General features: G+C 41.6%; 1 protein-coding gene across 1 annotated transcript in view; it reads left to right on the forward strand.

Moving 5' to 3' along the window:
- The window catches only part of Liprin-gamma (liprin protein kazrin), a 199,392-nt gene that overhangs the window by 142,549 nt on the left and 34,056 nt on the right, over nt 1-22,787 (forward strand). The window contains 3 exon segments of the mRNA XM_076796696.1: nt 8,362-8,779; nt 10,987-11,358; nt 12,641-13,026. Of these exon segments, the coding sequence (XP_076652811.1) occupies nt 8,362-8,779; nt 10,987-11,358; nt 12,641-13,026 (1,176 nt within the window).

A 22,787-nucleotide genomic window follows, 5' to 3' on the forward strand; every position in this document is an offset into this window, starting at 1 on the left:
AACCCGAAGGCGAGGGTGGTCGGAGGATAAACGAAGGGAGGAGACGGACGGGTAGCAGCAGCAGCGGCGGTGAGCCACCGTTGGCCAAGTTCCAGGGACACAAAAGGATAGCCGACGAGGATAAAGGGATCGCGAACTTGTTGCGTTCCCGGAGGCGCCTTCCGTTTTCTCTTCATCGCAGGAAAGAAGGGGAGAGTGAGATAGACCGACGGCGAACTCGCATTCATGCCCTCCTCGCACCAGACAACCGCACGATCATCGATCAATTTCTACTCGACGACAGGAACCCCATTGGACAACACTGCGGCGAGATTTATCGACGATCGTTGCGCGTGCAACAATTCGACTGCGCGTTTTGTACATTAGTGCCTTTCGCGGACGCGTGGAACACGGTTACGTACAGTAACGAGCAAAACGGAGTCTACACTATTTGAAGCAACATAACTTTTTAAAAATTAGATCAAATGACTTGAATTTTATTGAGAAGTTAGAAGGATTAGTTTATTAGACGAGGTGTAGAAAATTTGAATTGGTCGGAATCGCAAAAGTAATAGTAAAAGTTGGTTTTTTCAGCTTTTTTACCTGAGCCTGTATTGAAAATTTGAAGAATGTACTTGATTCGCTCGAATAAATTATATCCATGCTGAAAATTTCACCGATATTGGTTAATTCGTTTACGAGTTATAAACGATTAAAAGTGCGATTTTAAGTCGAAAATCGTGAAAAATGGCAATTTTTCCGCTTTTAAGCGGTTATAACTTGTAAACGAATTAACCAATATCAATCCAATAAGTCATTTGATCTAATTTTTAAAAAGTTATGTTGCTTCAAATAGTGTAGACTCAGTTTTGCTCGTTACTGTAGGTTTTCAAATTTTGATAGTGGTGTTCGTAGTAAGGGAAATGGGGTGCCATTTCGCTGCAGGTCTCGCAACCTGCAGCATAAAAATTTGTACGAATATCTGCAACTTATTGATCGGCGACCTTTGCTTCGTGTATTTAATAAGGTAGGATTAGGAAGAACACTTTGTTTACTTGCTTAATGATTCCGTTGTGTATGGCTGTGTTCACTGTACTAGTTTTCATAGTACATTTCGAGGAAATTGGATAAAATATATAAATTATTTAGATACAACTGTAGAGACGAAAATAATTATTTTTATATTGTTTAAAATTCATACGTCAAAGTGAAAAGTATATGATGAACTGCACTTATGTTGTAATTTTCTCAGAAGTCGCAGTTTGCACCCTGGGAGCTCAATAGTGAGGTCACCTTAATTTCTAAGCGACAGTTTCCGATTGGGACCCTTCTGAAGGGATTATAATCCCAATTCAGAGCAATTGAAATCGCAACCAAATCCACCAACAATTTTTCTATATGCAATTTTCCGAAAAATTACAGTTTGCACCCTGGGAGCTCAATAGTGAGGTCACCTTAATTTCTAAGCGACAGTTTCCGATTGGGACCCTTCTGAAGGGATTATAATCCCAATTCAGAGCAATTAAAATCGCAACCAAATCCACCAACAATTTTTCTACATGCAATTTTCCGAAAAATTACAGTTTGCACCCTAGAAGTTCGATAGTGAGATCTCCTTAATTTCTGAGCGACCATTTGCCATTCGGACCCTTCTGAAGGGATTATAATCCCAATTCAGAGCAATTAAAATCGCAACTAAATCCACCAACAATTTTTCTACGTGCAATTTTCCTGAAAAATCACAGTTTGCACCCTGGGAGCTCAATAGTGAGGCCTTCTTAATTTCTAAACGACCGTTTCGGATTGGGACCCTTCTGAAGGGATTATAATCCCAATTCAGAGCAATTAAAATCGCAACCAAATCTACCAACAATTTTCCGAAAAATTACAGTTTGCACCCTAGAAGTTCGATAGTGAGGTCACCTTAATTTCTAAGCGACAGTTTCCGATTGGGACCCTTCTGAAGGGATTATAATCCCAATTCAGAGCAATTAAAATCGCAACCAAATCTACCAACAATTTTCCGAAAAATTACAGTTTGCACCCTAGAAGTTCGATAGTGAGGTCACCTTAATTTCTAAGCGACAGTTTCCGATTGGGACCCTTCTGAAGGGATTATAATCCCAATTCAGAGCAATTAAAATCGCAACCAAATCCACCAACAATTTTTCTATATGCAATTTTCCGAAAAATTACAGTTTGCACCCTAGAAGTTCGATAGTGAGATCTCCTTAATTTCTGAGCGACCATTTGCCATTCGGACCCTTCTGAAGGGATTATAATCCTGATTCAGAGCAGCTGAAACCTTGACAAAATTCACCAACAATTTTGCTACATAAAATTTTCCAGAAAAACTCTCATGTCTCACCTTGGGAACCGAATAATGAGACCTCCTCGGTTTCCAAGCGAGCGTTTCGCGATCCCACGGCGCAATTATTTCGATTCCAGGGGTGAGGGGGATGAAGCTCGAAAAAAAGCCGGTCAACAACCGCGGAAGTTAATAACATTAACTAAATAAACGCACCGGTCGGCAAACAATGGCCCCGGTTGCCGGGCTGCCAAGAATAGCGGAGCAAACGTCGGCTTAGTTTACCAGAAGTTCGCCACAATGCCTGCGGACGCTTTATGTGTTTAAGGGCCTGTGTTGCGCAGGCTGCGCGCCATGTGCACATATAAAGCGAGCCCAGTTAGCGAGCAGAGGCTTGTGTATCAGTGGCTGGTTCGGGTTCGGCATGTAGGTCAACGTTTCCGAGATTACATCTTCGGGAAGGCGAATAAAAGCGACGGGGAACCAGCGTCGCCGATGGTTATCGACGTTATCGGGACGCGCGCCGGAACAGATTCCTGCTGTTCTTTTTCCACGTTGCTCTCCGATCGGCCCTGATAAACCCTAGGACGAGATTCGGTGCAATTAACAACGGTTCCCGTGCAAACCGCGGCCGTGGGAACCGGGGAGAATCTCCCGGGCTTTCGCAAATAAATCATTTCCCTGATCACGTTAATGAACGGACCTTCCGGAGACCGGCGCCAGCTTTCCTTAAAGGGCCTGCGCCACCCTTTAAAGGCGAAAACTTCTCCGCGATGAAATTCATTTATTAAATCCCGTATCATCCCTCCGTAAATCCTCCGGTGATCCTCCAGCGAAATCTAAAAACTTAAATTTTGTATTAGTTCCTCGTCGAAAAAGACGGTCTTCATTTTGTTTTTACCACGATACACGTCACGAAAAAATCTGAAAAAATTCCCGGACAATATTTACACCTATACACTGATGCTCTGCGAAAGTATACATGTTGTTGCTCTTAAACTGCAAAGCGAAATATGTATTTCTTCGATTTTCTTAAATTTTGTATTAGTTTCTCCTGAGAAAAACGTCGATAAAAGGCGGTTTTTATTATTTATTTACCACGGCACACCTCACGAAAAAATCTGAAAAAATTCACGGACAATATTTATACCTATACACAGATGCTGTGAAAGTATAAATGTTGTTGCTCTTAAACTGCAAAGCGAAATCTGCATTTCTTCGATTTTTCTTGAAGCTTTTGGTATTTTACAACCAGGATTCTCAACTTAAAAATCAGAATTAATTACAGTATATGTAACTGGGTGTTTGACATCTGTCCGATTTTTTTTCAGAATTTTCGCATTTAATTAAATAGGGTTAATAGGCCAGAAACCCTTCTTTTTAATTTTGCCCCATAACTGCAGCATAACAACTAAGTAATGTCTGAAGTATTTTTTTTCGTATCACCTATAGTTTTCAACTAATGTAATTTTGTCCAGAAACCGGGCCTTTCAGCGCGCCCTGACGTCACTCGTTAATCCGCGAGCATGAACGAAATTGCTGATTAGATACTAAGGAAACGTGACTTTGAGGCGAAGAGAGGACGAAGCCGGAAGTTGTGGCTCCTTTCCTGATTAGGCAAAAGTTGGTTCCGGGGCATCCAGGGGTCGGCGAAGTTCTGGATCAGTCGACGTTAACTCCGCAGAACCGTAGTCACACACAGAGGACACTGTGATAATCCTGTATAATAATTCCGCGGCGAGCTCCAGACGACAATTACGTTTAATCTGTTCGAAATGATTTACACGAGAAATTACCGCTTAGAGAGCTTCGCAGGGTTGAACTGCCGATACAGAAGGCCGCGTCTTAGCCGAGTCGACGGCTTAAAGACAGCACCGTGTTGAATATCCAAATAATCCTTTGTTCCCGCGCGCGTCGGAGCCGCGCCGCGGATTTTGCGACGCGGAGAACCAGACAGAAACTTCCCCGAGCACAGTCAATATCGTCATGCGGCGAAGCTTTCGGAACGACGGGCACAATGCCGGGTCCACAATGGGATTCCTATTCTATGCGCCGCGGTAGGCTTATTAATATTGCACGCTTCGCCGTTGCAGCGAGCTTTTTATCTACTGCATTGTTTATTCCGACCGGCTCATCTGCCCGCTGCAAATCTACCCTGTCTCTGCGGACTCCTCCGCCTTCATCTGCCCAACAATGCATCACTACATTCTCGTTTCGAAAATCGCGTTCTTCGCCCCAACAATTGCTCAGCATTCCTCCATTGTGTGTTGAATTTCTTCAACCGGAAATATTATTAGGTGGGCCCATAAGTAATCAATTATTTTGAAATCTAAAACAAACTTTGTAGTAAATTCAGGTTTTTATTTCTTAATTTGTTATATAATCTCCATCATTATCAAGGACAGTTTGCCATCTTTCCTGCAAATTTTCAATCCCCCTCTTATAGAAATCCGGGGTTCGTGAAGAAAAATATGACTCGAGGTGCCTCCTTGCATCTTCTACAGAAGTGAAAAAGTTGGCAATGACGAATATGATCCTCGCAAGGTACGGACGCCGCCATTTAATTACAGGGCTGAAAGAAAATTATACTTTTTAGAATATTTTGAACACTGACTTCTCGGTACAGAACTAAAGGCAAAACAAATTCTTTGCAAATAATTGATTACTTATGAGCACCCCTAATATGTGCACGGATTTCAAAGTTGGAGGATAAATTTGTTCATCTTCGCAGAGTATGAGGATATTTTTTTTTAGTAAGGAATAGCGATTGCGTGCGAAGTTATTGGTCATTTAATCTGAAACTTTTTAAATCTCTCTTTATAAATGTTTAATAATTGTGAGGGGGCTGCAGTTTACAGAATTTAAAAGATGGCGGGGCGAGAAAGCATAACAGAAGTGCATTGGCGGTAGACTTATTAATTTTGCAAGGTTCAAGCTCGAAGCCAACTTTTATCTGCGGTCCTGTTTGCCCGCTATACACTCGCCGAAATTTCTATAAAGTCACTGTGTTTTGTAATGAATTCTTATAATTATACCATTACCAATGAAAAATTTGTATTTGGTAGCATTTCGGGATTACATAAAGAAAGCATACACGCCGATTTAAAAACATAAGTATAACATTTATTGATAAAAGAAAACAAAAATATAATTTTACACAGAACAGACTGCGAAATTTCTATAATGTCAGTTTCGTTTTATACGGATAAAGTTGAAATTAACAATTGTTTTTTTATTATATCTATTTTAATATTTAGTATAACCTCCATTTTTTTGAATTACATTAAAAATGCGATTGGGCATTGACGAAACTAACTTTTGTAGCGTTTCTGTTTTAACAGACGCCCATGCTTCAGTCACCGTATCCCTTAGTTCGCTAATGGAGTTGTATTGTTTGCAGTTTTTATAAACATGTCGCGCAATGATACCCCAAACATTTTCAATAAGATTTATGTCCGGAGAACAAGCAGGCCATAGCAAAACATTGATATTTCTTTCAAGAAGCCACTGCTTTGTGTGCTTCGACGCGTGCACTGCAGCATTATCCTGCTGATAAATAAAATTGTCATCTTCAATATTTTCTGTAAAGGGTATTAGAACCATGTCTAACAAATCCGTATAATTTTCAGAATTCATTTTGTGTTTTATGAAACACACTGGAGTCCTTTTGTCAGCTTTGAACGCAGCCCATATCATTAGGGAACCACCACCAAAGTTACGACTCATTGTCACACTTTTCTCAGTTCTCAGATCATGCCAATAATATTTACAGCCATCAGGCCCATCCAAATTAAATTTTTTCTCATCTGAAAAAAATGACAGACTCCGACTCTTTCGTCCAGGACATGTGTGCCCGTGCGAAATCAAGACGGGCCTGTTTATGTGTTTCTTTAAGGCCTGGTTTACGTTGCATTTTTGTCCACACAAATTGCCCAGAATAATTTAAAAGTTGTTGCACACGTCTTCTTGTTACTGGGAGCTCCAATTCAGCTCGCAATTGTGCTGCATTTTTCGTTTCCTTAGCCGCAGACCTCATTAATAATGAATGTTGTCTCTTTGACAATTTTTTATTACCACCTTTAAAATGATTTTTTCCGTCATTTTCGCGTAAATTGATATAATTATTAATCACAGTATATGACCGATTAATTTTCTTAGCAATTGCGCGATTAGAGCAGCCCATATTTTTATAAGCATCGATCGATGCTTTTTCTTCAATTGTTAGTACTTTTCCTCTCGGCATTATACTACACGCGAATCAAATTATAAAAAACAGGATTTCTATGAGTTCTAAAACTAATACTTTTAGAATGTTTGCAATTTCCCGTAGTTCTCTGCTCAGAATCCAGAGAAACACTAAGTGACTTTATAGAAACTTCGCACTTGTGTTCTGCACCACGCAGAAATAATTAAAAAAAACGTAAATAGTAAACAATGCGGTCTTGAGTGCGCGGTCCTTCTATCAGAGTGTCAACAAAGCACAAGGCCAGATACGATAAAGCAACAGAAATTGTAATATTTTAAAAATATCTATGAAAATGACGATGACTTTATAGAAATTTCGGCGAGTGTACTTCGGGTCCGCATTAGCGCTCGCAATTTCGCGAAAAGGTCGGCGTGCAACGCGATTGCAGCCGGTATCGCAACTTCCCAGAACTTTCGATACTTTCTCCGTCACGCATTCTTTCGGCCAGACTTTATCCCCCTTCTCTCCCCTTCCAACTATGGCGCTGGAAGCCCCGCTAAGCAAACAAAGGGTCGCCGCCATTATTTCATTAGCGGGGCGAAAAATTCGCTAAAAAGTTTTCGGTCAACGCCCCCCTCGAAAATTTCCTCGGGAAGTTTGCGGGCTCGTGTCGACGAATCGACGATTGTTCCAGGGACTTCCGGTTTCGCGAAGTTTCCGAGGCGCGCCCACTATGGCTTCCGGTTCGCGATTTCACCGGCGCTTTTTTCTTTCTTGGCTTCTCCGAGCCGACGTGAAGAATTATGCGTTTCTAAATAAAGAATGTAAACTACGAATATATTCAATGTCGTTAAGGTTCACAATTCTCTTTCTAAATTACTTTTTGAGAATATAAATTACGAATTTGTTCAGTGCCGTTAACGTTCACAATTCCTTTTTTAAATTACTTTTTGGGAAGACAAATTACGAATATATTCAGTGTCATTAAAGTTCACAATTCCGTTTTTAAATTACTTCCTGAGAATATAAATTATGAATACACTGAATGTATAAAGTTCATAATATTTATTCTTAAATTTTATTAAAAACAGTCCAACAGTTAAATTATGAATATACTGAACGTGATAAAGTTCACAATATGTTTTCTTAAATTTTCTTAAAAATAGTCCAATAGTTAAATTATGAATATATTGAATGTCGTAAAGTTCACAATATTTTTTCTTAAATTTTCTTAAAAACAAAGATACGATAGTCTCTAAAGATTCCAGAAATGAAAATTGTGGAATCTACAGGATGTCCCAAAAATGTTGTACTCCCTTGGAAGGGGTGATTGCTGACGTAATTTGCAGTAACTTTTTCCTTTGCGAAAATGTTTTCCGCGGCTTCGTTAAGGAGTTATTACCGAAAAACACGGACCAATCGGACTGCGGTTACAGCGCACAAACTCCGCCTCGGCGACAGGTTCCCCTGAGCGCGGCGTGGGCATTGGCTGAGCCGGTATCCGCCCACCGCTCTGATTGGTCCGTGTTTTTCGTTAATAACTCGTTAACAAAGCCGCGGAGAACATTTTCGCAAAGGAAAAAGTTTCTTCAAATAACCTCAGCAATCATCCCTTTCAAGGAAGTACACTTCTGGGACAAATTGCTATCTTTCTGCAACACAATTTAAAAAAAAATTCCTTCTATCCTCTGATTCTTTTAATCTGTCTACTATTCTACATTTCTACTACTTATTTTTCTGATAAATACATAAAACCCGCACTCTAGTGATAAAAATGGCACGCCGTTCGAGGATTAAATAATGATTGGTGATTGGTATCCCGGTCCTGTGTGAAGTTTTTCGGTGACGAACAAGAGGGTTAAATTTCTGTTTTGTTTTGTTGTTCCAGGCAAAATTTCGCGTGATGGTGGAGGAGAACGCAGCGACTGGCGCCCGGCTTGACGGGGAGCTGGAACGTGCAAGGGGTGAGTGCGCGACCCTCCGCGGCGAGCTGAGGGATGTTCGAGGCGCGTTGCCGGTGGTGTTGAACAACAACAACGGGGCCGGGACGAACACCGCTGCTCCGGGGAACAGCAACAACAACGGGTCGGCCAGCGGCACCAACAACACTACCCCCGGAACCCAAGAATCAACAGAGGTCGTCCAGCAACAACAAGAGGACGCCAAGAGGCTCAGCGCTGGCAGCAGCCCCGTCGACAAGAGAAGCACGGCCAGCGACAAATCTGCCAGCCCCATAGAAAAACGAACCAGTCCGGTTGACAGGAAGGAGAGGACCAGCCCCGTCGATCGGCGATCCAGCCCCGTCGGTTAGTATGGTCACCATAATTAATCCTTTCCCTCTGACCGGCGACAGCAGTTATATTCTTTGGGTAACCGATAACAGAGGTGATTTTGGGATTTTTTTCTGGGTGATGAAAAGAGTTATGTTTTTGGAATTTTATGGACTGTTAGGTGTGACTCTTGGCTGTTTATAGCCATTTTTAAATATTGGAAATGTTTATCGTAACCGGAGTTATGAGCTGGAACGTGTAATGCTGTCTGGTGATGACAATTAATCAGTAAAAGTGGCAAGATTTTTTAGCTAATGCAATAGAAAATGTTTTAAATATCGAATACAAAAATAACGTCTCTAAGGATTACAATGGACCGCTGGTCCTTTCAGTTAGGATTACAAAGTTCCATGGATGTACCGCTAAACAATGAGTATATGTTGTGGGTTCGTTAATTAGCCACCGAACCTATTCGTTAGCAGCCGGCGCCTCCGAAAAAAAAGAAGGGGAAGCTTTATGTTGATTTAGTGGTTCGACACAACAAAAGAGTTCCCGGGCCCGCGGAGGTTAAAAGTGTTCGCAGACGACACCGTTCCAACTTCTCCCATAAATGTTCGTGCCTTTAACTTACGTTTAGGGTACACGTAAATCTTACCACGGGAAAAGTTCCCCGGGCGTATAATTCAAAACTGTAGGTTCTCGTGCATAGTTCACGGTTAAAAGTTTATCTTGATTTCCGGAACACGGTGTATATACCTCACTATCTTGCAGTTACTTGCTGCCAGTTTTACGACTGGCCCATGATTCACCATTTTCTCCTACAACTTGTAATACGATGGGAACACCGAGTGTAAAACCCCGTGCGCCAGCTGTCATGGCCTTTGTGAAGATTCTTCTGTGACCAGCAGGAGATTTCATTACGGTTTTACTCTCTGCCTCTCGCTTATTCTTTCCCCGGGCCCTTTGTCGTCGAGTGTGACAACGTCCACGTGTTTTGATGAAAGATTCACCGCATACCGGGCCGACGCTGTGAAACTTTTACCGGTTATTATGCACATTTTATGTCTAATTTACGAGGATACGTGCACAATCGTGTCCAGTCGGTAATATGCAAACGAAGGACATCATGCACTTTGCTTAATGGCTCGTGAAACTTTTATTATCAATCTAGTCGAGTACTTCGCCCATGCTACCCAGGTTTAATAATTCAATTTGCGCAGTTCATTTTATTTCGCACGCGTCCACTGCTCCACGGTTTCACTCGGCGACGTTTCGTATGAATCATTAACTGGATTCAGCACTAAATCGAGCCGTAAAAGTAACTGATACATGTTGTCGCATAACAATGACGAGAATGAATTTATTCAGATTTTGTGCGGTTCGTATTATAATATATGATATGCTAAATAAATTTATTTCATCAATTCCCACGAAAGCATCTTTATAATTTCAGTAATTGTAAAATAAAAAATCTGGAACCGGTCGTTTTTACCGACGGTGGTAAGGTTAGTGTTACCACTTTACCGATCGATACCGGTTGATCATCCTACACGCTTCTTACCGATCACTCGACCGCAAATATTTTCCTGACACCGGCTCTTTTCCGGTTGCCGTGGTAACCGGTTATGGGTCAGATTATACTAGGTCAGACGTTGAAGGGTGTATAAACGCTAGATACAAAAAAAGGGTAACCACATTCTGTAGGCTGATTTAATAGACTAATAAACTAATAAACCGGTCGGTAAGAGTCGGAGATAAAAAGTCGATTAATAGGATTAATTGGCTCGGTCGGTAAACGTCGCAGACACGAAGTTGATTAATGGGTACCGGTCGGTAAGAATCGGGGATACGAAGCCGATTAATAGGATTAATAGGCTACCGGTCGGTAAAGTGTTGACTAGACTCGCACCTTTTAAATGATCCTTTCATAGTCGCTGCAGTAGCGGCCTAGTTATTCAACATTGAACGAAAATTCATTAGAGCAACCTAACCTAGCAAGCCATCAGCTGGCGAAGTTCGCAGCGACTTCCTATATAAACAAAAGACAATAACAACCACGGGTTCTGTTAACACTCAAAACCTGCTCGCTGCTCAATACACCCAATAAGCACAGGCCTCGTCGAATGCTGAAGACGTAGTTCCCAATGCCGGCGGCACACGTGCCCAAACACAAACACAACCGCTAAAATGTTCGTGTGATCGTCAGAAGCGTCATCAAAAGAGTCTGTCTAATTTTTTTGCAGAGAAGCTCAATGGGTCACCGAGTCGCAGTCCGATCGACAAAACTCGTCGCCCTTACGCCCCAGCGCTCGAGAAGACGCGTCTCGGCGGCTCTGGTGGCAGCGTCGACTCTCGATCAGGCAGCGCGAGCCCGGATCGAGGATCCAGCAACAGATCGGGCTTCCTGCACCGCGGTGGGAGCGATCGATCGAGCGGCGACAGGCTGCGGATATCGACGAACCGCGAGTCCCTTCGATCCAGCAAGGAGATGAACGATCACGAGAAGGACATCGACAAGGACCTGGTGGACGGCGAGGTGCGGCCCGGCGACGAGGACAATGAACCACCTGGACCAGCCCCGGGCAGCAGACCCTCGTCCCCGGCTAATTCCCTCGGTGGGTAACCCCAGCATTTAATTATGGAAGGCCCTCCCTTTCAAGTTCGCCCTCCGTGCGCTCGGTGTCCGCGATTGTTCCTGGCAGCGACTCGTTCGTTCCTACGAATCCCGGGAATTAAACGGGGTCTCCGGCGCAAGATGAATGCTAGCCTGAGCTTTCTTCAATGTGGCGGAGACCTCCGTGACTAACGAGACGCCTTTCTGAGACGTTCCGCCTAGCCACCGGTTCGGTGCATTATTGAGAATGACACGTCGCTGGTCCTCTAGCTCGTTCTAGCTTTCTCTCTACCCACCTCGTCCTCCATCTTGCCGAATCTGCTCCTTCGGTCTGCGCTCTTCGCTGATGGCTCCAGGGATCGATGTAGTCGCGCGTGTGTTTCTTTGCTGTTTAGGGTTGCCCCCGGCTGTGCCACGCTGCGATTTAACCTGCTGTCTGCGTTGTTAGACACCCCTATCACCCACTGTTTTTGGGGACGGGGAATTGTTCCAGTGGAGAAGTTGAGGTTGATGGTCTGGGATTCAGGCATTTAGTGTTTTTGGCTCCAACCATCAATTTCTACAAGGTGTTCGAACACAGGTGGGAGAAAATTTAAGGGGCGGTTCTCCGTGACAATACAAGACGAAAATGAAGAGTACAAAAATTGCGATTTCGGCTTCATTATTGAGTTATTAGCAATTCAAAATCCGCCTAAAATGCGGCAACCCGGTCAACAGAAGTGCACGTTGCCTACGTCACAGGTACCCTCTGTTGGTCGGGTTGCCGCATTTTAGGCGGATTTTAAATTGATAATATCTAACATATGAAGCCGAAATCGCAATTTCTTTATTCTTCATTTTCGTCTTATATTGTCTTGGAGAACCACCCTTTAAATTTTCTCCCACCCGTAGTCGAACACCCTGAACATACTGTACTTTCATCGCATGCGATACTTACTTCGGTGTTTATAGACCGCGTTCTGAATGTCCTGTTTCAAGTGCCGACAGTAAATTTCATCCGGAATCAGTCAGTTGTGTATCGGCAAATTTTCTGTAAATATCAAAAGGCCAGTAGCAAATGAATCGTGATGTTAGCAAACAAAAATTTTTATATCTCAGAAACGGTTGACCTATTGACCTACGTTTACTGGGGCTTTTTTACTCAGCACAGTGTGTTCTATGTACCGCATAAATATTGAATTGTTTTGTTTTTCTAACACCCTTGTACCCAAAAATCCCAAATACCGGATCCCATTTTCTCCGAATTATATTGTCCTTGGCTAACTTGTGACGCTATTTTCCAGGAATAGGGGATCCACTGGTAGCATCCAGGCTGTCCAACATCTACGGGAGCGGCAGCAACGGCTCCGCGGAGCTAGCCAGCACGAGAAGACTCCGATTGGAGAACGAGCGTTTGGTAGCGGAAGTTGCCCGACTGAGGAAGCTATTGTTCAGCGGAGCGGCCCGAGGTGAGGTCGGTTCGGAGGATGCAGTGCTCGAAGAGGAGGCCAGATTCGTTGCGCTCGAGATGGAATTGCAACACGCGAAAGAAGCTCTGCAAGCCCTGAAGGCCGACCGGAAGAGGCTCAAGGCGGAAAAGTTCGACCTGCTTAATCAAATGAAGGCGCTGTACGGCACCCTCGAGGACAAGGAACGGGAACTTCGGGACTTCATCAGGAACTACGAACAGGTGAGTCGATCTTCCGTTGATTTGAGAAGTTCGCACGACGCGGATATATTATGTAGATGGTGGAAGAGTTTTGTAGAGAAGCTTGTAGACTCTGCTTGCTTCCTTTCCTCCTTTTTTCTTTTTTCGTTCTTCCAGGCGATATTTTTACATTCGAACAAGTTCAAATCAATGCTTTCGCATTTTTCCAGGCAAGCTTAGACGGACAGAAATTGCTCACTATTTCACGTTTTCCATAAATCGTTCGAGTAACTTGAAAATAAACAAAAGTGTGCTATACATTTTGTAATATAGCGTCTTGCTTCCTTACCCTGCAATATCGAGTCAGACTCGTGATGAAGATGCTGAACAGAGTCTAATAAATATTATTAATTTCCTTTAAACCGAAATAAAATTCCATTTTGTTGTAGTTGATATTTAGAGAAAACATAGGCATACAATAAATATATCGTTTTTTCCATGAAATTCTGAACGATGAAAAATTTGTAATTATTATAATCACAAAATAAATAGTGGTGCAAGGGGTTGGCCATTTGAGTGAATTAGAGATAACGTAAAATCCTGCTAATAATAATCGCGAATTAAAAATAAAGTTAAATCGTTCGAGTAAATTGGAAATAAAATTGCTAAATCACTTAAAATGTTCCAGAATCGATCGCCTAACTGAGAAATTAATAGGCCACCGTTAAATGACTTAAAATGTTATATTTTCCCAGAAAATAAATTTGTCCATTCGTGTGTATTCTAAAATGAAGATTAATGCACTATTACGTTTTTCGAGTGGATCAAGAGCAAAGAAAATCTCTGGCAACTTACTAACCGCGTATAGTACAATTTTTGGAAAGATGAATTAACGCTAATCCAGAAAAATTCGAAAAAATCATGACCGAATTTTGCCCAGCGACCGAACCGTGTCCAGCTAATTCAATGTTTGCCAAATTTCGCCGGAGGGTTCGGTTGGCCAATCTAAAACTCATCTGCGCCCATCAGAGGGGCCAGCTGCTAATTAGTGGGGACCCCTGTGGCCTTGGACAGGATTCCCCCGGGGAACCGAAATTTTTCTCCGCGACTTGACCTTGTAATTTCGTGGAAAAATAACCGCGGGAAAACTCGCTTAACGAACGGCCTCGTGGAAACGCGTTTCAATTTTCCCTGTGGCGCGCGCGTCAACTTCAGCTCTCGCCCGGTAACAACCGGGAGGGGTTCCTCTACGCGAGACAGCAATTTTGCCTGTTAAATACTTTCATTAAACTTGGTGGAATTTCTCATTTTCCCGACACCGTTATCGCCCGCGCCGGCCCGACGCTGTCGGTCATTTCAATTTCGTCAAATGAACAACGCGCGCTGATCCCCGCCGCGCAATCTCGCGAAAACCGGCCTGCAATATTCATGCTTCATCGATACCCTAAGCCGATTCATTTTCCAGGACGAATCCGCGGGGTTCGCGCGCCCGGAACGTTTACCCGAATTTGCATTTTCCTATTCGCAACACTTAAATTAATCTGGCGTTTCATTTCGGGAACAACGAATTGTTTTTTTTTTTTGCTCGCACTTTCTCGAGGTAGGTGTTGCAGAAATCGACGAGCCGTTTGAGATTGCAGTAAGAGCAACTTTTATATTAACGTTCGATTTTCGTGTAACAGATGTTGAAACTTCACGGCCTTAAACTTCTTCAATTGGCTGGATCGAGCGTCTTCCCTCGGGCCAAACTTTTCTTTCACTGATACGCTATGCAAATTTACTTTCCTGCGGAAGTTCGCGAGATTGATATCAAGCAAAAATTGGATCATCTTCATTTTCGACCCTGGCAAATTAAAAATGAAACTTGATTACACTTTAACAAGCTTTACGGTAACAGACATAGAAACTGAGTACAATTTTATCATCCTTCGACCCGAGGAAATTAAAGATGAAATTGTGTTAAATTTTAGCAAGCTGTTAGCCTTCACAGTGATATACATTCCCACAAATTCAGTAGAATTTTATCATCTTCATTTTCGACCCTGGCAAATTAAAAATGGAATTTTATTACATTTTAACCAGCTTTACGGTAATAGACACTTATAGAAACCGAGTACAATTTTATCATCCTTCGACCCGAGGAAATTAAAGATGAAATTGTGTTAAATTTTAGCAAGCTGTTTGCTTCACAGTGATATACATTCCCACAAATTCAGTAGAATTTTATCATCTTCATTTTCGACCCTGGCAAATTAAAAATGGAATTTGATTCCATTTTAACAAGCTTTGCGGTAATAGACATAGAAACCGAGTACAATTTTATCATCCTTCGACCCGAGGAAATTAAAGATGAAATTGTGTTAAATTTTAGCAAGCTGTTTGCTTCACAGTGATATACATTCCCACAAATTCAGTAGAATTTTATCATCTTCATTTTCGACCCTGGCAAATTAAAAATGGAATTTGATTCCATTTTAACAAGCTTTACGGTAATAGACACTTATGGAAACCGAGTACAATTGTAACATCCTTCGACCCGAGGAAATTAAAGATGAAATTGTGTTAAATTTTAGCAAGCTGTTAGCTTCACAGTGATATACATTCTCACAAATTGAGTAGAATTTTATCATCTTCATTTTCGACCATGGCAAATTAAAAATGGAATTTTATTACATTTTAACCAGCTGTCTACTTCACAGTAATATAAACCTATAAAAATCCAGTACAATTTAACCATCCTTACTTTCGACCCGAGGAAATTAAAGACGAAATTGTATTAAATTTTAGCAAGCTGTTTGCTTCACAGTAATATACGTTTCTACAAATTGAGTAGAATTTTGTTGTATTAAATTTTATTGTACAGTATTTATTATATGTAGAATTATTATATGTATTGTATTTATTGTATTAAATTTCAACAAGCTGGTTTGCCGCGCAGCAATATAAACTTGCAAAAATCCAGTAAAATTGTATTATCTTTACTTTAGGTCCGAGTAAAAATTAAAAGTGAAATTAAATGTTCACAAGAAAATTAGGTCCCACATGTCGAAAAAAAGGAAAGAAATGAATGCAACAGCTAATTTATTGTCAGAGCCGAGAATTAATTTGCACAGCTACCATTAGAAGCGCGTAGACACCGAATTAATTCGAACGGCTAATGCATCGTCGTTCCGAAGCGGGCATGGAAAGAGCACCGAGATCTTCCCGTTTCAATTCGGTCAAAGCAGCCGCGCGTTGCAATCCTTAGAATGCACTCGACTCGGATTCAAAGTTTCAAGCAGCATGGCTGGATTTTTGAGCGAAAAATGTCTGCCCCCGACCGGAGCAACCGCATTCTAAGGCTTTAAACAGATTGAAGGAAGAATATTTCTGGCGTGGTACACGCGCGTCGCGTTAGAAGGGCTCTTTGTGCAGAAACCGGGACACAATCTCGTACGTTTTTATCAGGTACCATTCCCCCGACTGTTATTAAATTGTTGCACGCCGAGCGACGGGACTTTTCCAACGGCGGCGTGCCGTCTTTCATATTAGATTTTCAAACGTTCGAAAACACGTCGCCACGCGAGACACTGCATTTTCAAAACCTAATTTCGTTCATCCGGCTCTCGCGCGGAAGTTCCATTAACTTTTGTCCCTTTCAAAACGACTGTTTTTTTCTCCCCGAAATGCACCAGCCTTCATTAGCCGCACAATTTCGCGCGACGAACAAAATGAAAAACTTCTGTCGTTCCGAAGCAAACAACTTGCTGCAATCTCATTTTTGAACTCGCCAAAGAAGTAATTAAAGCTGTACAAAAATAAGTAATTAAAGCTGTACAAAAATAAGTAATTAAAGCTGTACAACTTTTTTATCGCGCGGCTGATGCGTTCCTCAGAAAACAGTGCAAAAAGAGTTGCTGCGTATGTGTACAAAAGTATTCGAATATAAAATTTCCGATTCTCGAGAAATTGACGAAATTTAAGTTGTAATTCCGTAAAAAATAATCGCATAACAATAAACTTGGACTCGTGTTAAAGCTCGAAGTCTCTACTTCCGCACGTCGTTATTCATTTTTCGCTAAAACACTTTTACACGATGCAGCAGATGAGAAACTGAAGACACTCTTCCTCGAAATTGAAATTTCTGTGGAAACATTCAACAATTTTTTTCACAATTGAATCTTCCACAGATTTGAAGTCCAGATCGAGGAATTAGCTGTTCAGAAAGATTTTAGCATTGTTTCAAGGCGTAAAGCCATAGTAAAGTAGGTCGTTGGATTCGTCTTGACGTTATCTGTAACATTAAGTAAAAAATATACAGTGACGATTGAAAAACCAAGGTGGCATTAATTTTTTATATTGAACGTTTTGCACGCTAGATTGAGCCTTCCTCTTTCGAATGAGCCCTGTCCAAGCGAAAAATATTCTCATATAAGGACGAAAAGTGGAGGCACGTAAAACCATTTTTCGCCTATTTTTGTCGGTAACGTGGTCACTCTACCTTATCGCGAGTCTACGGAGTCTTGAATTGAAATTCTATTTTATCGTAGTCAATATTGAGCCATCACAGAACACGTGGTTGTACACTAAATATCAATTTCTATTTTCACAAACAGATTACAGATATCAAGCAATATACACCTTAAGAAGCAAGTTGATTTTTTATCAAATGAACAGCTAATTCCTGGATCAGGACCACAGTGCGACGCCTTAAAAATTGATCTACGACTTTCTCCACTGTTTGACGGAACAAAAATGAGGACAACGTCGAAAATGAACGTACAAAAATATTATAAACCTCGCGAGGTTCGCAGAAGAACGTCACGCGTCGCGAGCTGTCGGCACCTGCTAATAGTGATCGTCCCGAATTCGCGAGTTCCGAAGGGCGTCGCTCGCGCCAGGTCTAAACAGGGATTACGGGAATCGGCTTAAAGTATTTGCAGGGAAAATTAAAAAACATTCTCGTTCTGTCACGCTCCCTTTGCTCTCGGTCTCCGCGCCGTCGACAAAAATCGAGCTCGACGTTCAGAGAAGAACGGGATCGCTAATGCCCTGCTCTACAAAGACAGTCTTTAATGTTTCTTGCAAGCAGCTTAAGGCGCAGTAATGGCGCTCCCAGCGAAAAATACAGAGTTTAGTAGCAGGAGAAATTCTCATAAGAACTGGGACCATGCATCATACGGCAACCGTGTCCTCCCCCGTGGAACTCGGAAGGAACACTTTAATATCCTTTAATATTATATTCCGCGCCGACGATCGTAAATACCGTGTCCCAAATTAAACGACGTAAACGTTCCTTGAAACAAGCACGTAAATGTCGGCGGCTCCGCGAGCTTAATAAGCCCGTGCGTGGTCCAATTAATTAAGAATAGTTTCCGCGGAGAGGGCGATGTTAGTTCCGACGACCACCCGTGATTTATGATTGAACTTCTCGCATTGCGGTTCGACAAGCTTGACTGAACTCTGTCCAGGATTCCACCGCCCTCGGAAAATAGGGTTTTTAATTTAAACTTTTCCACCCCGAAACTCCGGGAGAACGTCTCCGTTAGCATTGCGAAACTCGCCTTTTTAAACGTCGAAACTGCGCCCCGCGGTTCGAAGTTCCCGGTCTCTCGTTTCGTAAAAGAAACGCCGACTCGCCAGTGTTCCCTAAGTTATTTCGCAGAAAAAAGGCGCCCGCGCAGGGCGAACAATGTTCATAGCTGTTCCTCAACCCTGATATTCTATTCTCAACGAGCGAAAGGTTGGCCAGCTATTTTTAATCTGCCAGGTGTGCCCTCGCGATATTAAAGAAAATAAAAAATGCATTAAATCGTAGGTCAGTGGCTATTAATAGCCGCCGCGTTATTCTATCTTCTTGATTGCACAGCTTGGGCATAGACAAACAGTGTTTAATTTAGCTATAATTCGTTATGAAAACAATATTTTATCAACGAAATATTTCGACAAATAAAAACATAAATATTCCATTATTCTCTTCTCTTGATTTTATTTTGGTTGCAAATATAAATACAATATTTACTGTTTTATTAAACAAAATGAAAAAATTAAATTGTAGACTAGGCTATATATGTAGTATTTATTACGGATATAATTAGTCATTGTGATACTCTGTTAAAGACTTAATGAGCAAGTAGAATTGCAGATGGTATATTACTAATTATTTCATATTTATATTCTCTGGAATCTAATTGGAAGAGGAGAACCTGCAATGGTATCTCATTATTATCGACGTTTTTTTATTCATACTCACAGTTCCACCGTTTGTACATTCTCATTTCTGTATCCGTATTTTTATAACGCGCGTATTTCTGTTATTTTCTTTTTTTATACATCTCGTTTCTAATTACATTCTGTTTTCCCCTTTAATTATACTTCCTCCGCTCGCATTATCTTCGTTTTACTATACATGCAGTACCGTCCGGAAGTATCCGGGCATTCTCGTGTTTACTGATATCAGCGAAATATTTTTCGAACGTTGTCCTTGTCATTTGCTCGTATTTTAATTAATTGATATTGTATTTTATCTTAATGAATACTGTTAATTGAATCACAGAAAGTGTCATTCTAGTTTTCACGTATTCACACCATCTGCCAGTCTGATTTTTATACATTATAATTACCTAACATGAAGTAACATTAATTTTGTTAAAAAACAGTCGAAAAAGATGTCGCTTGCTACCGAAATTAATGCTTGGTCGTTTTACAAAATCATGTCATAGTTAACCTCGTAGCTCTGTACGACGAGCGTGCTGCTCGCCATTAAAAAATGGTAATTTTCGTGTTTACGAAAAAAGCGATTACCATTTTTCACTTGAATTAAAATATTCGTGGAAGCCAAAACGTGGTCGTACATTTCAAACATTGTATGTCCAGATAAGAACGAAATAAAAAAATTAACAAATTTCACTCGAAAAAGTACACAGTATGAATCATTTACGAATTTTTATGACGCACCGCGGATGCACACACTGAAAAACCAGGCTACACAAATTTACACGATTCTAAATATCAAAGAGCAACCCTTAAAATTTTAATAATTGTTATTTGCATCAAATGATACAAAAATCTGTCTAATTTGGGACACGATGTAGGTACGCACTTTAAGAACGTACAAACAAGAATTTAAACGCCCCTTTACCGATTTCAATATCGGGGAACAACCCTTACGATTCTAATAAATTCTGGGGCTGAAATCCTGCAAATTTCGGCACAGTAAATGCTCGTAGTACATCATCTGGCCCAGAGAGAGAGCGAACATTAAACGTATTATTATTGCTCCACCGAATTTCATGGTGTTCGGGGTCATCAGCGTCCATCATGGTAGCTCGTAATGGCGGCTGGAGCCCGCGTTATCCGTTATCATCGGATATCTCCTAACTAGAAAGCGGCCGGTGCTTCTTCGTAATGGAACATGAAAGGAAACAGACCTTGTTCCGGGTCTTACGGCAATTTCTCTTCCGCGGAGCACGTCAATTTCCCCTTTTGCTTTATACTCTTCCGTCTTGTCGGATCGCGCGTAATCCACTTCATCACCGGGGCGAACGGTCCGACGTGTCGCCACCGGTCTTGTTCCATCTACGAGAAGGAGAACCTGAAAGAACCCATGGGTCTCTGTGTATGATTTTTTTATCCGGTCGGCTTAACATCCGTGCATCCAACAAACCCCCTCTCACCCCTCCCTGTCCACCCCTGTCCAACCCCCGCCAGAAGCTGTTCAAACAGAAACTCGCCGGCAATCTCGTCGATCTCCACCATATCCTCGGCTCTCTTCCGTTGTTTGACATAGTAAACGTCGCTATGTACGCTCCCGTGGATCTCGCTGTTTGATGTTTCGCTAACATCCTGCCGCGCGGATACGCGGAAGGATATCCTGCACGCGAAATACGAAACGCGCCGGTTAAATAAATTATCGACAGCCCGCGGATACACATTTTTCGACCATGGCCGCTGTTTCAACAGGCTTATCGATTTTCGGGGCTCTTCGACTGACGTACTCTGATTGGCAGGCTCACCTGTTCGTTCGGAATATACCGGGTGAGCCAACCGAAGTGGTGCCGTTTCGCGGTGGTATTTCGTTCTGTACTCGGAAATTTTAGTAAATGTATCAGAGCTGATATTTCAGGGTGTACGTAGAAAGCTTTGGGGCTGAGTTTCCGAGGGGTGGAACTTCAATCTTTGTGAGTTAATTACACTGATTTCTCGATATGTGTCGCCAACGCTTGGAGGATAAATGTCGCAGAATTATCCCCACTGCGAGGAATGTAAACATGACACGGCTCGAATATGTCCGATCCTCTGCAAGACCCGTGTTGTTGACATATATGACTGTAGTAATTGACTGTAGTAAACCTGAAAATTTTTATTTGTAACTCTTTTTCTTTATTTTATATAAATACGGAGTTTCAGAGACATTGGCTGCCATGTTCTAGCTTATTTATATCATATAATAAGATGTACGTACTGATCTTACCAAAAGCGTAATTTTATATTTTTTTTAAATTGTTGGATCTCCCTTGTTCCAATCAGAGCTGTGAGAGAATGGCTGCCATGTTCTAGTTCAAGATATTTAGTTCAAATTTTCAGCAAATAGTAGACGAATATCGTACATAAAACACAATTTTGTATATAAAAAAAAATGGTTGAATTTCTCGTATTTTTCAACCGATGTATGCAACCCCCATAGGTTTGCGGAACCCATCAAAATGAAGGTCTCTAATATTTTTAATTTACGGTTATTGTGATTGTCAAAACGTATACAAGAGGAATTATTCAACGAGTGTATGTCTTTGTGTTCATACTGTTTAAAAAATGGCACAAAATTTGGATAGCTATATTCTAGTTATTTTTATAAAGTAAAGTAAAATAGTCGCTTTTAGTGGTCCGTAAACCTAGTATTAACCCTTTGCACTCGGCGCTATGTTCATTCTAAAACTAAATTTTTCTTCCATCTTAGAACATTTTCATTGTATTCAAAGGAAACTGATCCGATTTCCACATATAATATTTAAATGTTTAGAGATCTATTAAATACAAATTTTGTAATGTAACAAATATTGTGTAATATTTCACGTAATTTCTTCGAAATAATGCCACAACAATTTTTAGTGGTGCTTCAGAGTCACCACTCGAGTGCAAAGGGTTAAACGCAAATTGCGATTTTCTGAGAAGATTTCGTATAGGTCAGATCAGCGGCGACCATCACGGAATCTGGTTCATGGAAGCTGCCAGTGCCTGCGATAATAAGTCTAGTCTACAATAAGTCTCTTCGAACACGTAGAAAATATTCTCGAACGAGGTCCAACTTGTTTCCGCGTAAGGGAGCACGGTTTTCCGGTCGAGCGGGCGAGCAACACGCGCGATCGACAGTTTTTAACCCCCGAAACATGTTGACTCGCCAACACCGGCTAACACCTGACCGATCCGCCGGAGTGGCAGTAATCGCGTTGTCCCGAAGTTTAGCCGATAAACCAGCTGCAGCACCTGTTCTACGTAGCGTGAAGTAACTTACGCCCGAGGGAAAGATAAGTGGATTAAGTTCTCCGTAGCTGATATCCCGCCCGGCTAATAAGCGAAGGGTACGTGACACCTGTAAATAAACGGGTCCCGAGTCGCACCTGTATCGAGTTACCGATCGACCGGCAACGAAAAAATACCCGGGGAGAATTCAATCTGCGCCAGACTTGCGGGGAAATCCGACGTTCCCATGCGAAATCGGTTACAGACCCTTCTCAACTCGGAATTGCATCAGCATCAATTTGTTCTGTGAGCGAAAATCACTGGAAAATTTTGTCATTTAGTTTTACAGATATTTTTGTGTGAAA

This window comes from Halictus rubicundus, chromosome 1, assembly GCF_050948215.1.
Source record: "Halictus rubicundus isolate RS-2024b chromosome 1, iyHalRubi1_principal, whole genome shotgun sequence".
In the NCBI taxonomy this organism is placed as follows: Eukaryota; Metazoa; Arthropoda; class Insecta; order Hymenoptera; family Halictidae; genus Halictus; species Halictus rubicundus.